Genomic DNA, 15,899 nt, shown 5'->3' with positions numbered 1-15,899 from the left:
GTAATTCCGGGCCGTTTGCTGCTTGTGATGACTTGGCCAAATGTCAAGACGAACGGGGAATGGGCACCCAATGTCCCCAAAGCAGCAGCTACCGTGGCCCACTCTTGAAACGTGGTCCGGTCTCAAAGACCAGATGTCCACAACATCCCGATTTAACCAGAGTTCTGTATTTTAAACGTGGAAACGAAAGATAGCCTCCACTTAGGGTGCACACACAAGTGCCAGAAGGAACTTAACACTGAGGAATCCTTTTGAAACTTCTGCCCACCCTTCTTCCTTTTTGAGAATGTTCTCCCAAGGACGATTTGCATTTCCTTTAAAAACGTTTCACTCGCTCAGTGCCGTGTTCAGTAGGGGAGGGCTAAAATATGAAAACGAAGGACATCCGCACAATGGCCCCTTACACTTTCATCTGGTCTTCTCAGGGCTTGCTTTGGAAAGTCATAAAACTCGTGGAACTGTAGGCAAACTTTTGGGTCCGTGTATTTTTCTGACGGGGTTAGAATTTCCTTGTGCTCTATGAGTCAACAAGTTTATGATTTTAGTGTATGGATGGGTCATGGAAGAAAAGAACAGGGAATCCACAAGCAGAATATTTATACATTTATTTATAGTGAAATTATGGTCTAAATATTTACAACATATAGGAAACCAGAGGATCAGCTGATACAAAGGCAGCCTGCGAAGTATTCGAATGTGCGAAAACGACAGTTCAGTGTCTCACACTCCCGGCTCAGCAGACTAGCTCTTCTCTTTCACACGTCCATATATTTGATACAAAAAAGTTCTTTTGGCAAAACCTGTAACGCCAAGAAAAACAGGACGAGGTGCGAGTTCGGCCCCTAAGTCCGCCGTCCTACTGCGAGCAGTGAAATGTTTGAGCTGCAACCAGGTCTGAGACAGGCTGCTGGGTTTCGCTTGTGATGAGTTCTGCCCAGCTTTTGAACAAGCAGTTGTTCTCTGACCCATATGAAGACAAGGAGCTTGGAAGGGCAATAAAAACAGCAGTGGCCATGAGAGACGAGTGTGCCTGAAAGTGACGGCTTTGGGTCACCCCAATAAAAGACACGATGAAAAAAATACCTTTGTTTTCCTACCCGGGATCCAGCTGTATCTGCCAATTTTAAATTCGTGAAACTGCACTTTCCAAAATGGGAAGAATCCAAAAATGAAACAGGGATGAGGAATTTGCAGATGTTTAAGTACCGAACGGAAAGGGTGGTCTTAAAATCACTTCCCCACTAGTGGACAGTAAGGCTCTGTGTATAACCAGTTATTATCAAAATTGACCAAACAGTAGTAAAATACAAATAAAACTTTCTTTTCGTCAGAAGAGGAGCTATTCATTTGGAAAAGGCCGGATCAGGTCAAACACATACTGGAATGACCCCGCTGGGATCCTCTGTTGACCAAGCGTGTTTCACCGACTGGTAAAAAAACGGCTTCTGAGACAAATTTGTGATCCTAAGTAAATGTTAACAGATGCTATGCTGCTGCAGAAAAGAGGGTGTTTTAAAAAGAACGCGGCCCCTTTAAGAAAAGGGCCACTGCATCTCTAACTTGGGCAAAGGTCCACGATGGCTCCCAGTACAGGCCACAGTCTTGTCAAATCAAATGCATGCATTATTGCTAAGGACGAGTCATCGAGGGTCGAAACTCTGTCCCACTGTTCCTACGGGGCCATCCAGAATGGCATCTGCTGCTTAGCTCGTGGTTGCGACGAAGGGTACTGATACCCCAAACTCCAGCCCTGTGGAAAACTACTTGCATTTTTATGGCCTCCATGATCCTCCTCTTCGTCAGACGAATCTGCAGCGTAAGCCACCAAGCCAAAGCCCTTCTCTGTAGTTTTCATCTTCTTGACTGGATAATCTAGAATAGAGAAAGACAACCCCAACCCCATTCCCCGCCAAAAAAAAAAAGGTAATACCATAAATTCGTTAATAAAAAAAAAGATGTTAATTGTAAGTGGTTAGTTGGACACCATTTTGAAGTCACAGGGTCAGTGGTCACCCAAAAACGTTGAAGATCACACGAAAAACAGCATCAGCATCAGCAAATGTGAATCCACCAGAACCATGTAAGAAAACAGAGAAAGAAAAAGAAACACAAAAAAAAAAAAAAGAAAAAGAAAAAAAGGTAAGTTAGCAAGTGAATCTCTGGAGATTGCTATTTCACCTTTTAAAGAGTTAAAAGAAAAGAAGAAAAGAAAAAAAATTATTTTCTCCTGTTCGTTTTCATTATGACTACAGATAAAGAACAGAAACAATCCCGTGGACCGCAACGGGGTCTAGCATTCTGGGATGCTAAGAAGCGACATGTCCTGTAACGGCCACAGGCTGACGGTTCCTGACCAACAGAGCTACGAAGGGAGGCGTGGCTCGGTTCTCAGTACAAGAAAATCGATCTTTTTAAAGTCTGTATCAGGTTACCTTCAGGTATCTCGACAACAAGGCAACAAAACTTTGAAGTGACCTACCAATCATTAGTATTTCCTAGGGGTTTAATGTCGCTGATGCTACGTATAAAACATGTCGACTGACTCTTTCCTAGACACACGTCGGATGAAAATAATAGGCTGTGTAACTATATGCCGCTGTCCGTATAAATAAAAAAAAGAGTATTCTCATTAGGTTACAGAGGCTGAGTCAAACAGCTAAATGAGTCCCTCCTGAGTGAACATCAGGTTAGAAAACTAAGAGCCTAGGCCCGGTCTGGGCCACTCCCTCGCCCCGTCACACCTCACTCACCGTGGCTCCCTGCTAAGGGCCCAGAACCACTCCTTTCATCAGACTCTGTTTTTATTCCAGTCACTGGAAAGGCTGGTGGAGGCATCAACTGCCTGTTGAGAGAAAAAAAATGAATCACTCTTTCGGACGAACTCAATCTATTTCAAACTCCCCGGGAGAAAAGGAGACCGACAATACAGTCTGCGGGTCACCTTTCATTTTCGCCATTCATTCCAACCCTCTCCCCCCGACCCTCCGTCCTTCAAGCTCTCTTCGAACCGTGAGATCATGAGGCCTCGTCTACACAGCCAGGCCAGGCCAAAACCAGAATGGGCCGTGGCGCGGAGCGAGCTGCCGCTCACAAAGGCTTACGAGGACAACGGAAGGGAGCAACCCAGCACTGCGTGGCAGGCTGGACCGCTACGCACGCAACCCCACCCTGACGTCCTATGATTCGAAGCAGCAAAAATGGTTCGATCGCGGAACCCTGTGTCACTGCCACCCTTAGGAAAACGGCCAAGATGCAGACAACGAAAGTAAAGGGAGATGCCGGAGTGAGAAGCACTGAGTTACTCAAAGCTCAGCGTAACCGCTTCTCAGACGGAAAGTCCCATCGCCTTCCGTGACCGCACGGACCACACACACGGAGGCTTGTTAGATCGCGACGATTTCGGAGCACGGACGCTCACAGCAACGACTGTTATTTACACGACGACGTCAATGACACTTGAACGTCTCCGCACGGTTCCGTCCCAACTTACCTGTCCCTCTCTCGCTCTTTGCCTGAGGAACTTGCCGGCTTCGATCCTGCACCTTCAACCTCATTCTGGCTGGAGAAGCCTGTACCTAAATTAGTCATATGAATGGGTCCATGCTATGAGCAGAAAAATACAGCGGCATTAGCACATCTACCACTGCTGCGTGGACGTCAGCTCCTTAACGTTTAACTGTCAGTTCCTCGTCTCTCTGATAAAGTAAGCTGCTCTGTGGCTCTCTGGGAGGCGGAGCCTAACGGCCGGCGAGGCAGACCGGTTTTTCTGTGGGCGTGGTCAGGGATGCTGAGGGATGCTGTGATTCACTGCTCCACACCTGCGTTTCATCTACCCATAACGCATCTGGTTTGTATAAACTGTAAATACTTCCAAGCTCATCTGGAAGAATGCTTCAAGGATCCCAGCAAAAGGTAAAACTGCATCACAACTACATATCTTAACACTCCTTTTTTTAAAGAGACAAACATTCTCTTTAGTGAATGACTGTGCTTACAATTGTGCACAGAATCACTCTGTTTCCGGCTGTCTTTTTTTGGGGGTGGGGTTTGGAGGGAAAAATCACCCTCTTTTTATGGAGGAATAGAAAACAGTAAAGCGAAAGCCAAGGTTTGAAACGCAAACCACACATTGGTAGGAAGCTTTCGGAGGCTGTGCCGGGACTAAGAACTGTCACAGGCTTCCGGAGCCTGCCGAGTGGGTGAGGGAGGTGACAGGCTCGAGCCCCTGCCGGTGCTGGAGGTCAGGGGACCCCTCTGTAGGTGGAGCGACTCTCTCAGCACACTGACCCCAAAGAGAAACGCCCCCCCCAAAGGAACTGCTCTTGGCTATAAGGAATCCCTAAGGATCCAAACCTAAGCTACGTAGAGAAGCGGAGGGGACGCTAGTGCTGGGGACAGCTGGTGCGGACGCGGGGAGGACACCGGGAGGCGGGCGGGCGGCCGTTTAACCTGGTATCCGAGGAGTCCGGACTCGCGCTCGTCGGGCAGCTCCTCGGTGAAGCGCCTCTTCTGCGCCTGCGGCTGCGGCTGCGCCGGCAGCGGGGGCGGGGGCGGGGGCCCGGCAGGCAGGGCCGGCTTGACGGGAGCAGCAGGAATGAAAGGCCCGCTCATCGAACTCTGAGACCGAAACAGACCGAGGGGACAGTGTGAGGATGCTGGCTCGAGGAGTCGACGGTGGTCACGACGCACTTCAGTGACCGCTGCGTGCTACACGTCTCCCACCTGCCGTCGTCCGTCCCGTTTCCTTCGCGCACAGCTCAGCAGCAGTGCCACCGTCCCTTCCCACCTTCGTGGGACGGAAACACGAAATTATCATCTGTACGGCGCTTCGAACCCGGGGGAAGAAACTGCTGTGCATTCGAGCTACTGGGAGCAAACATGGCCGCTAACACTCACTCAGCCTTCACGTGCTTCAGACGTCACCAGCGAGAACACTGACTTAAAGGCCTTCAATCAACGTGACCAGCTCATCTGGATCGTACATCTGTGAGTCCTTGCGGCAAAGCAACGTCACCTAGCACGTCCACGGGCAACTGGCCACGTCAAGAGTGAGCCTGCCTAACCTTTTAAGAAGCTGTTCCAAAAAGGAATACGGGCCATCAAAAGCCAGCACGTAGCAGAAACAAGCACTTCAAATGTCAATGACCCACAGCTGACGTTTGCCGATGGCGGGAGTCGCGTCTGGGGTTCACTGCGGCCCCGAGACAGCACCGTGATGCCATCTCTCATCAAAGGAAACCGAAGCCCGGACAGGCCGCGTCACGTGGATCGCAGAGCGCAACCCCGGACAGCACGGCGCAGGCTGCCACACCAGCCCCAGCCCCCCAGCTCTGCCAGACGCGAAGGGCGAGCTCATGACCAGGGACCTGGACCGGGACGCGGGTCAGAGGCCCCGTCTCTCGTGCTGTCCGAGCCTGTCAGGTGCGCGCAGCCCGCAGGCGAGGCATCGGGCAGCGGTTCAAGGCTGCGGTCACTCTGGCACGGGTCCACTGGGAGGGGCCCACGGAGCCAGGCCGGCCAAAACCCTGTTTCCATGCACCTCACCGGCCCCTCCCCTTCCTAAAGTTCCGGTTCCTCAGTTGGGGACACAGGTGCTAACGTACACAATCGAAGTGCGGCACGCTCCTCTCTGGCTCTCGTACACCTACACGTGGCCGACGCTTCTTCCTAAGGCAAGCGGGGAACCCCGCTGCATTCCTTAGTGCCGTGAGGCCAGGCGTAGGCCGACGCCATCCCACACCACGACGCTGGCCCACAGCCACGCGCTGCCGCTGGGTACTGCCTGCGGCCGCCTTTCTGCCTCAGCAGCAGAGCGGCCCACGGAGCCTGCACGTTCACCACCTGGGCCCCCGTGGAGAGCTCGCAACTGCTGCTCCCCAGGACCCTGGGTGGGACGTGGGACGCTGATTGGACTTCAGGTGTGCGCGGCCAGGCACGCGCCACCCCCAGGTCCTCCGCAGACTGGCGGTGTCACACAGACAACAGAGTGACACCTCACGTGACATGAGGTCTGAATGCCAGCACCGCCGTCCACCCGCCCCAGCCCGGTGCGTCCCAACTCGGTGGCACCGTGCTCCCTGGCCCTGCATCCTACCTGCGCAGTGCTAGCTGGAGGCTGCACTTGTGTTATCGGGTACTGTGTTGGCACAGGTGGGACTCCAGTGGGTAACGCTGGCAAGACTCCGGGTGCCAACGACACGGCGGGTGGCACCATGCTTGGCACTCCGTAGGGAGGCTGAACTGGCTGCTGAGGGGGGGGAACAACAGGGTAACCAGACTGATAGCCACTGGATGGATAACACGGTGGCTGAGGAGGGACACTACTTATAGCAGAGGGTTGTGTGTAGCCTGAGGGGGAAGAAAAAAAGTGTTTAATCAGCTGCAGCAGAACGAGACAGTTTAGCCGAATATTAAACTTAATCTCTAGGGAAGAAAAACTCTGAGGCTCAAATGGCTTTCCACATCACCCTAAGCTGAAGGGAGCAGTACGAGTGCCCTGGCACTTACTCTAGCCTCACGTAGCATTCTATTCATAAACATCACTAGCAAAACCTTTCTATACACTTCAGGACATACACACCTGGCAAAGGTACAGCAGTATTAATCTGATTCACAAATCTAGAGTATTCGGCGTGGACCTGAAAAAGAAAGGTAAACAAATCAACACGGGGCAGCCCCGCTGAGTGAGGGTCTAACGCCCCGAGCGCAGGACCGAGGCGACTGCGCATTAGTCTTTCCGCGGATGTGTCCATCGAATTTAGACTTGTGCATCTTTTCGTTTCCCTAGTGACCTGTCTGTCCTCAAGGAGCTCATGCTTTAGTACAAGTTGAGAACTCTCCCTCTCCAGTTCTTTGTTATAAGCATCTTAGCAAACCCAGAACCTCAAGTAGCAACAATGAAAAGGATGGGGACCGGTGAGGGAAGTGATCTGGGACGAGGTTTGTTTGTGAAAGCGGGAGGACAGAGGCATCCCGGAGGGGTGCTGCGCACAGCAGTCAGCACGGGGCGGAACACGGTCAGCCCTCAACCCGATTTCCTTTAGTGCTGGGAAAACTAACTTTTGGCCATTTGTTTATAAAATAAAAACAGTGGATAATCAAGTAAGCTCTCGCCCCAGCAGCACTGCAAACCGGTTTTCGGCTACTGTGCTGTACCCCCGCTCTGGCTACAGCTGGCGTTAGGAAGAACCTGGAACACCCGCCCTGACCGAATGGACCAGGATTACAAGCATCGTTTAAATAACTGACCGCTTTGAGGCTTTACAACACTAACGTACTCTACATTTCAAAAGCCCACACTGAAACAGCTCCCGAAGCAGAAACGCATGCCCACTGGGATGCCGGCAAGGGGACCGTGTCTTCCCTGCAGAGGACGTCAGTGGCCAAACGGAGTAGTGGTCTGAACAGTCGCCCCCAAGTTCGTGTCTGCCAGGAACCTCAGAACATGACCTCATCTGGAAGCAAGGTCTTTGGTCGTAGGTCACTGCAATGAGGTCCTACTGGGCCAGGGACCCTGAATCCAATGACTGCTACTCAGAGGGACGGACGTGGGGAGCAAGGCCGAGGGAAGGTGGGGGCCGAGATGAGTTCCCGACAGGGCAGGCTGGCCACGGACGGCAGCAGCCGCCGGAAGCTAGGCCGGAAGCCTGGCCAGAAGCCTGATATGGATCCTCCCTCAGGGCTTCCAGAAAAAAACCACCCTGCCCACACCTTGACTCTGAACTTCTGGCTCCTGAATTGCGAGAGAATTTCCATTTTTTGTCACCCAGTCCGTGGTAATTTTGAATGGCAGCCTAGCAAACTAATGCGGGGGGGGGAAACAGTTAAGATGCAGCTCAGAAGGGCAGTAACTGCTGTGACCGAGTATCACCAGATAGATAAACGCAACTCACTGTTTGTAAGAGATTCTCACAGAGCTTCTTGGCAGCAGCCAGGCCTTCTGGTTTGGGATGACTGCAAAAAAAGTAAGAACCAGGAAGTCAAACAAAAGAAGAATAAAAAAGACAGAACTGTTTTCTCTTCACATGCTGTTTAATACGTTCAACGTGGCGCAGACCTAAAGCTTCTGAAAACCACAGAAAGACAGAACGAGGTCGTGAGCCCTCTAAGGTAGAACTAGTGTTGTTACCACAAATGTTTTATCGGTCTTTCTCTGAGTGACGGCACTTCTCGATATGAAGAAAAGACGTCTTTCAAAATACTGCCACGATTTAATTAAAAGTTGTTAAGAGATCATGACACCTCATTTCAGAATCACAAACTTGTATAAATAAAACCCAAGAGCTGAATGCTAAGAAAGATGATCCACCTCCTAAACCAGAAGTCTCATTAACTCATCACGGAGCCATCATCTCTCATCAAGCTCGCTTCGCTCGCTCCTGCTCTCACCGGTCTGTGCCGACCCGCCGACAAGGACCCGTCGATAAGGACCCACCGTGCTCGGCCCCGGCCACATACCTGATGTAAATGTACATGGGCTCAAATGCCTCCCGGCCCGACGCGGGCTCGATGCAGCCGGAACCTCTGCCCCGCAGGAACACTTTGGCACCGGTTTCAATCTGAATGTGCTGCAAGTAGGAGCAGCCTGGACCTTCCACTTTCTCCTTGACATTGAAAGTGGGCACGGCGTGTTCTAGACCCACGAATAATTTATCTTGAACATAATGCATCTATAGGAGAGCAGAATAAATCAGCTTAAACAGAGAATACGTAATTAAAACCTTGAAATTAATCTTGAAAATTAGTATATAAAACTAATTTTAATCCTTACTTCCAGAATAAGGACACCCCCCAGTTTCTACCAAGAGCCCATACAAATAAACCTCATCAAGAAGCTTCATTTAAACGAGAACCGCGAAGCCCCCGCGCCTACCTAAAACACCGACGCCTCACTCTGCTCGGCAAAATCCACTCAAGAGGTGAAAACTCCAAATCCGAAACCGAGGAGGCACTCCCGCTCCCCCCGCCTGACAGAGCCTAAGAAACGGCAGCCACGACGGCTTCCTGCGAGGCTAGACGCGGTGTTGGGTGGCGCAGTCAGCCCTGAGACCGTCTCCAGGAAGGGCTGCTCTCTCCCACCCTTTTCTCTAGGAGGATTGTATCAGCAGAGTCTTGCTTCATCAGACTCAGCCTTCTTAGTCCTCCAGCTGCCTTCGAGTTCGCAAACACGAATTCAAGCCACTGCCTGCAGAGGCACAACGGGCACACTCTCTGGGCCACCACACCCCTTTCCAGAAGGGGTCAAGGTCAATAGCTAGGGAAGGGCCCGTAGATGTTCCTTACATCTCGCAAGCCTAAATGGTCCACTGATAAGGTATCAAAGGGAGGCTCTTCCAGACTGGAATTTCAGGAGTTTACCTTTTTCTTCCCGCTTTCTGTGCTACTTGGCTTATGTCATTTTTATAGAAATGAGAAAGCTGTTCATGATCGCTCCATAAAACATACCCCTGACTGGAAGGGAGGCTTCTGGCCAACAGCTGGAGACAGCTGCACGATGGGCGCTGGCTGATGATACACTGTGACCGTCGCACCATTGAAAGTCGGACTTGTCCCTGTGGCAGCTTTCACCACCCCGTTGGTGATGATCTCTTTGATTCGGTTTACAGCCCCTAGGGAGAAACCCAGAGTAAGATCTCGCACCAAAGAAATGAATGAACAGACTATACCCAATGATAAACAGAGGCCCGTACTCACTCACTCAAGTTATTAATTATAGGTGACCCAAGAGCCTGGCTCCCAACCTTGCCAAACCCTACACGCATTCATCGGTAGTTCAGAGAAAGAGTAAGAACAGCCACAAGAAACAGTCTGCCAACTAAGGACACACAGCCCTGCCCTGTGCCCTTCACAAAAAGCGATGTGTGAGCCAAACGCTACTTACGGTCCACTAGTTCCCGTGTCTGACCCTGGACGTGAAGATACAATGGACGATCCCTACAAAGAGAGAAACAGGATGGTGACCCTGACTGGCATCACCAGCAGAGCCGATGGGCCGTCTAAATGAGCCCGGCACACTCGACGTGTCGCCTGAGAAAAAGGGCGAAGCAGCACACGGAACGGCGCTGCCACCTTCCAGGAGCTCGGTCTGAGACCGGGGCAGCGAGCAAACTCCTCCGGCTGCGCAAGGTTAACCGGCGCCCAGAGGGATCGGATCTGTTCCGATGGGCTCACGGGTGTCAGCCTCCAGTCAACTCAGACAGCGCCGCGTCTGGGAACGGCGCCCCTTTCCGCTGGCTAACGGGCTGCGGGCAAACGTGCTCTCGGCTCCCCAAATCAACGGGGCAAGCGACGGCCACATACAGATAAACTTTAAGGGCTCTTTAGATTATAACCCTGACAGTGGCTTAGCAGATTTTGATTATAAAGCAGAAAGTGATCAATAACCACAGTTAATAAAAATCTATAGGTAAAAAGTAACTGTGTTTAAAGACAAAATTGTTTGAAACAGCAACCAGCGAATCCGCAAGGTCAACATATACTCTTGGTTTGAGGAGCAAATTTTGCCTCCTAATTATATTTAGTTTAGGCCAAGATAAAAAACGTTGTCTTGCCCGAGTACCTGCCTGAAAAATTGAAAACTGGAAGGGATGAAACTCAACTGAGGTTCAAAGTACAAAGTACAACCATCAGAGAGGCCTACGGAACCTGATCAACAATTTTTAAAGGAAAAATATAACAAAACGGGAGCCCACTTGCTGGGGAAACGTTTCCATGGAAAAAAGCCTGCATGGAAAATGCACACACTTTTAGAAGTAAACGCCTTAAAAATTCCTTCAACATTAACTGTGCAATAGAAAAACCAAAGTGCAACAGGAAAGAAACCACCACGACACCTGTTCCGTCTGCGGAGCACGCCGCGACCTCCCGAGGACCGAGGACCGAGGACGTGCACGCTCACCTGCACGCACACCGCTCACCTGCACGCACACCGCTCACCTGCACGCACACCGCTCACCTGCACGCACGCCGAGCCCACGCCCGCCTGCCGCCCCAGGCGGGGCCGCGTAAGCCGCTCGGCTCCACGCACTCCCCAGGCTGATGCGCGCCGCCGGTCCAGCCCCCCGCGCCCCGAAGCAGAGGACATGCGTACACACCCTGGTCCCACTTTGGCCTTCTCCTCGGCGGTCATGAACCTCCCTCGAGTTGACACCGCAGCCCCGCTAAGTCGGCTGATCTAAAGAGAAAACAGTCTGTTAAAAAAATGACGTGGCGACTGACGACGTGGACAACAGGTAGCAGGAAGGATTCACCCCGCCCACTTGTTCCGCCACCAAGGCAGGAAGGCGTTTGCGCTGGGCTCTGAAATCCTGGCTCCGCTGCTTCTCACGCAGGCAGACCGCCGCAGGGAATCCACTCCTGTCTGTTCCTTCACTAAGGTCTTCTGCCTTAAATTAAACCCGCCCTTGACTCTGCAGGCTCTGACCCAAATCCACTAATAAACATCCGACATGGGTCTGTATTCTGAAGCCCTGCTTTTCTGAAACCACGCCCAGCTGCCAGCTCCCTGAGGGGACGCCCCTCACCCACGCACCTCATCTTGAGTCTGCCCTCGAGTCAGCAAGTTCCTGCACGTGAGAGGCACATCATTGATCTCGACTTCGGCTACCACCAGGTCATCCTTGCTTTTACTGCTTGTTAGGCCTTTGCCAGGGGCCTGAAGCTACAAAAAGAGAAATCAGATTAAAAAGCTTATATGATGAAATATTTGTGCACTGTCCGATTCACAACTACCCCTTCCCAAGGCCCACCGCCTACCTCCCTCTCCCTTCACCTGCCTGCAAACACCTGGAAACACTCTTTGGTCATTGTTCACAAACGAAATAACACACAAACAAACTCTCACTAAAATGAGACCAAGTGCAGTCAATTTACTGGAAGGCCATCATCGGCCTTCTCAACAACCTTGGCCATGTGTGCATTTTTATGACTACATAATTATAGAAACTCTACGGACTAGAAGCTGCACCCTCCACGAGGAAAACAAAAGGGCCCCGTCACGACGTTTGACGGCGCCAGGAGCCAGCTGAGTCTAAGGCACCATCGCTCACGGATCGCAAGTGTCACGGAGAGTTGCCTTTGTGCCAACGCTACGGTCACGACATACCTGATTCGACCAACCCCATCCTTCCGGTATCTCAAAAACCCTTAAACTGTATCTAATTAACGTCCTAGCCTATTACCCTCTATTAAGAAAGAAAAAAGACAGCGGATGAAAAGCCAAGTACGAGCGTAAAACCTGATCTGGTTTTTCTGCATTTCTACTGCACCAACTCCAGATCGCTGGATATGAATGTCATCTTTAAATTTTTTATTCTCGAGATGGCCGGTCCCAACCTTAACTCCCCTGGGGCAGATGTCTAGCCAATCTGCTCAAGGTAAAATACAGCTCATTTCTTTGGGCGTTAGATATGTTTCTTAAAACGTGGCGGCAAACCAAGTAGACTCAACATCTCCTCACCTGTGCCCCTTTCAGTACCAGTACGCCTCGCCTCTCTGAATCCGTACGGCCACCTTTCAGGTGCGCCTTCTGTGACAATGGAAGTGTTCTCTGGCAGCCAATATGGGTGCCACGAGCCACGTGTCTATGGAGCAATTCACACGTGGCTAACGTGACCAAGGAACTAAATTCTAAATTTCATTTTAAATTCAAATCTTAATGTATATAGATAGCCATATGTGGCCAGTGGCGACTAGACTGCACAGGTATGCATTACCAATCCCATCACAGACAAGGAAACCGAGGCTCATCTGCCAAAGCTGCTCGACCAGTAACTGGGGGTTCTGGGTTTTAAACCTAGATATTCTGATGTTTAATCCAGAATTTATGCACCATGCTGCCTCCTGCTGAGTTCGTTTACCACGTTAAAGATTACTTTTATTGAGAAAAAATGAGTAAATAATTGACACCAGTATTCAGAATTTTAATAGTCAAGGAGCATTCCATCTTCATCGGTACCCTTTTACTATTTCTTTGTAGACTCTGGAAATGGACAAATGACTCACACAATCTTTGCAAACCATAAAAATACAATGAGGAATAAACTTCCAGTTCACTAAAAGTTCTTACTGATTTTGCAGAACTTGACTATTTCAGCATCCACACAGGTTATGGCTTATTGACATTCTTGCCAGCATTATCTACTGACACGCTGGAAGGCTGACAATTTCATTTTCTTTCTTTTTTCCTCCAGCTTTATCAACGTATAATTTAAAAACAAAAACTGTATGTTTAAGATGCACAACTCATTGTCTTGCTCCATGCATACATTGTGAAATAATCACGTGAAATGCATTTTCAAATACAGAACTCATCTCTTCCCAGGTACATAGGAAGGCAAATTTTAACTGAAACCAAAAGAATGTTTTTCAAATGACAATTACAGTGGAATGGGCTGACTCAGAACACACCCAATTCTACAACTCTACAGGCTTTCAAGCCAAAGGTAAACAGCCAACTGTCCAGGGTGACTCTGAAGCAGACAGACATCTGTGCCTACCACTTGCAGGTCCTGGGCAAGTTGCTTTCCAGTCATGAGCCTAATTTTCCTCATCTGTAAACTGGTGGCAAAAATCCATTTCCTACGATTGCTGTTAAGGATTTAAAGGGCGAAGTACACGTTCGAGCCACACAGCCGGGCACTGGGCTCATTATTCCAGAGGAAGATTCCTGCACTCTATGGCAGAGGTGAAGGTTTCAGAGTTCACATCCATTCTAGTCAAGACTCTAACTACACCAGGGATTTTATATAATGACCAAATATTTCATCCCTTGTGCGAAAACAACATAACCACCCGTATCTACATTATTCACTTACTTTATGTTTAATCGCAGTTCAGGTAGGCAGTCGTTAGAAAGCTGAACCTATAGATTCTAATTAGAAACATTTTATAGCTCACTGGATTTACTTGAACTTCTGACTTTGGGAAAAACACACGTGTCAAAAAACATATTACACCGCCGCTTTACGTGATTATAGAACTAGAACCTAAGCTGAACTAAGTGAATGCAGACAAACCGATTTGTTCCAGAAACATAATCAGCCCATCGAAACTGCCTGGTAAAAACAAATGACAAAACAACCAATCCGATACATTCCAAAACCAAGTGATATTTACAGCGTTTTCTCCTCGATTCACACAAATGACTGCGAAATTACAGGACGACAAAACAACCCCTATTAAAATTGCAACTGGAGTCCCTTCATCTTCAAATACCTTCTCGGCAGCATTCTGCGCTGGTTTCAGCTTCCCTTTGGCCATCAGCATGGCATTGATCTTGGCGGCCACGGCAGCGGCGGCATCCAAGGCTCCAGAGGGAGCGGCTGTGGAGCCCCCCGGGCTTCCCCCGCTGCTGGGTACCTCCCCGCCCGGGGCCGCCGGTGGCAGGAAGAGAAGAGGGGCCGGAGCTGGCTGGTCCCATTTGCTGCGGCGCCTACGGTTAAGTAAAAAGGAAAAAATAGGCCCCAAAGCTCTTATCTATAGCAGCCTTCCCTTCTACGCCTTGTCCTCCGTCTAAGACACGACGAGGTGTTAAAACTACCCCTTAGACGATTACTGCAACGCTGCCCCAAATTCTCACTTCTTTCGACCCCTTTCCACAATCGACTTCTTTTCCATTCTGTCGTCCGTATGAGACTCCGTCCTGTCCCACACGCCCTCGTTTGAGCCTTCCCCTCGGCTCGTCCTCCCCTCGTCCCTCTGGCGCCCGCCGGCCTCTCCCGGGGGCCCCGGGCCTGCCCGCCCCCTCCTCGCCGGTCCGGGCCGCCAGCGTGTGCGCTCTGCAGCCGCGGCCCCTCCGCCGCGGCCCCCCGCCTCCCCCGGGCCCCCCGCACGCTGCGCTGCCCTCGCCCGCCGAGCCTTCTTTACCCGCCGGCTCCAAGATGTGTCGCGCTCCCCGCGGACATGGCGACCGGCTCTGCTCAACCACCCGCCAACTACCCCACTACCAGCTTCCCGTCACTTCCGCCCCCAACGCCCTTACGCACAGCCTCTTCCGGTCGTCAGGGGAAGCGCTTCCGGTTAAAACGTCTACTCCGATTGGACTCTCGCCGCTCCCGAGACGCCCGGCGTCGTCTGAGCCGGGGAGGGTGTGACCTTCCCGCGCGCGCTGCCCCTGGGAAAGATGGCCGCCGAGCCGCGTAGGACGCGGCGCCGGGCGCCGGGCCCCCATCTTTGTTGCGGGCAGGTCGGCCACCCGCGCGCCAGTACGCATGAGTCAGGGCATTGAACGGGTTTCGGCCCGGTTCGGCTGCGTCTGCGCGGAACCACCGTTGCCCGCTTCACGGTTCAGCCCCCCATTCAGGAGAAGGGAAACGATTCGTCCCAGAGGGCGTTTGGAGAATTCCTGCTTCGTTTTGCTTTGTGTCCACTCCTGGGCGCCAGGCACCGTTCGAAGAGGAGGGCTGACATGAAGTCGTGAAGATGAGGTCGTCACGGCGCCGCCTCGCCAGCAGCCACCGTGCGGCGGGTGCGCACAGCGCTCAGCGTGGCGGCTTAGACGCGGGGACGGCAGCCGGCGTGCGGGCGAGGCGGGAGGAGTGGCCGGCGCACGTTCTGAGCACCCGGTCCCGGGACCCGGGGACCTGCGGTGTCGCGGCGGAGCTGGCCGGCGTGCGGGGCCAGAGCGGCAAGGGCCTGGAATACCAGGGGACGTCCGAGTCCACTCGGGAAGCCGTCCCTTCCTCGATGGACAATTCTTGGGGTTGTTCCCCCTCTTGGCTATTCCGAAGTGCCGCAACGAACATTCCTAAACAAGTTTGAAGTACCTGTTTTTAATTCTTTCCGGTTTTACCCAGGAGTCGAATTGCTGGGTTACACAGTAATTCTAGAGTTTACTTTGGTGGAACCACCAAACCCAGCAGCGGCACCGTTTTACGTTCCCACCAGCAACTTGGGAGGGT

General features: G+C 51.5%; 1 protein-coding gene and 1 non-coding gene across 3 annotated transcripts; both read right to left on the bottom strand.

Moving 5' to 3' along the window:
* Positions 1-588: 588 nt before the first annotated feature.
* Positions 589-14,993, bottom strand: KHDC4 (KH domain containing 4, pre-mRNA splicing factor). Of its 2 annotated transcripts, XM_039849623.1 has the most exons (14): positions 14,866-14,993; positions 14,215-14,431; positions 11,531-11,659; positions 11,094-11,173; positions 9,881-9,933; positions 9,445-9,608; positions 8,458-8,669; positions 7,893-7,953; positions 6,581-6,638; positions 6,095-6,348; positions 4,450-4,617; positions 3,491-3,603; positions 2,751-2,842; positions 589-1,872 (listed from the first exon to the last, which is right to left on the bottom strand). In XM_039849623.1, the coding sequence occupies exons 1-14, from the start codon at positions 14,901-14,903 to the stop codon at positions 1,673-1,675; spliced, it is 1,839 nt and encodes a 612-aa protein (XP_039705557.1). In that variant the 5' UTR covers positions 14,904-14,993; the 3' UTR covers positions 589-1,672. The 2 variants fall into 2 exon arrangements, with proteins under 2 accessions (XP_039705557.1, XP_039705558.1); XM_039849624.1 differs by lacking the exon at positions 589-1,872 and having other exon boundaries at positions 2,753-2,842; positions 3,491-3,575.
* LOC120592295 (small Cajal body-specific RNA 4) lies at positions 9,019-9,147 on the bottom strand. The gene has a single exon (XR_005650095.1).
* Positions 14,994-15,899: the final 906 nt, after the last annotated feature.

This window comes from Pteropus medius, unplaced genomic scaffold, assembly GCF_902729225.1.
Source record: "Pteropus medius unplaced genomic scaffold, Ma_sr-lr_union100, whole genome shotgun sequence".
NCBI lineage: Eukaryota > Metazoa > Chordata > Mammalia > Chiroptera > Pteropodidae > Pteropus > Pteropus medius.
This window is presented reverse-complemented; position numbering and strand designations above follow the sequence as displayed.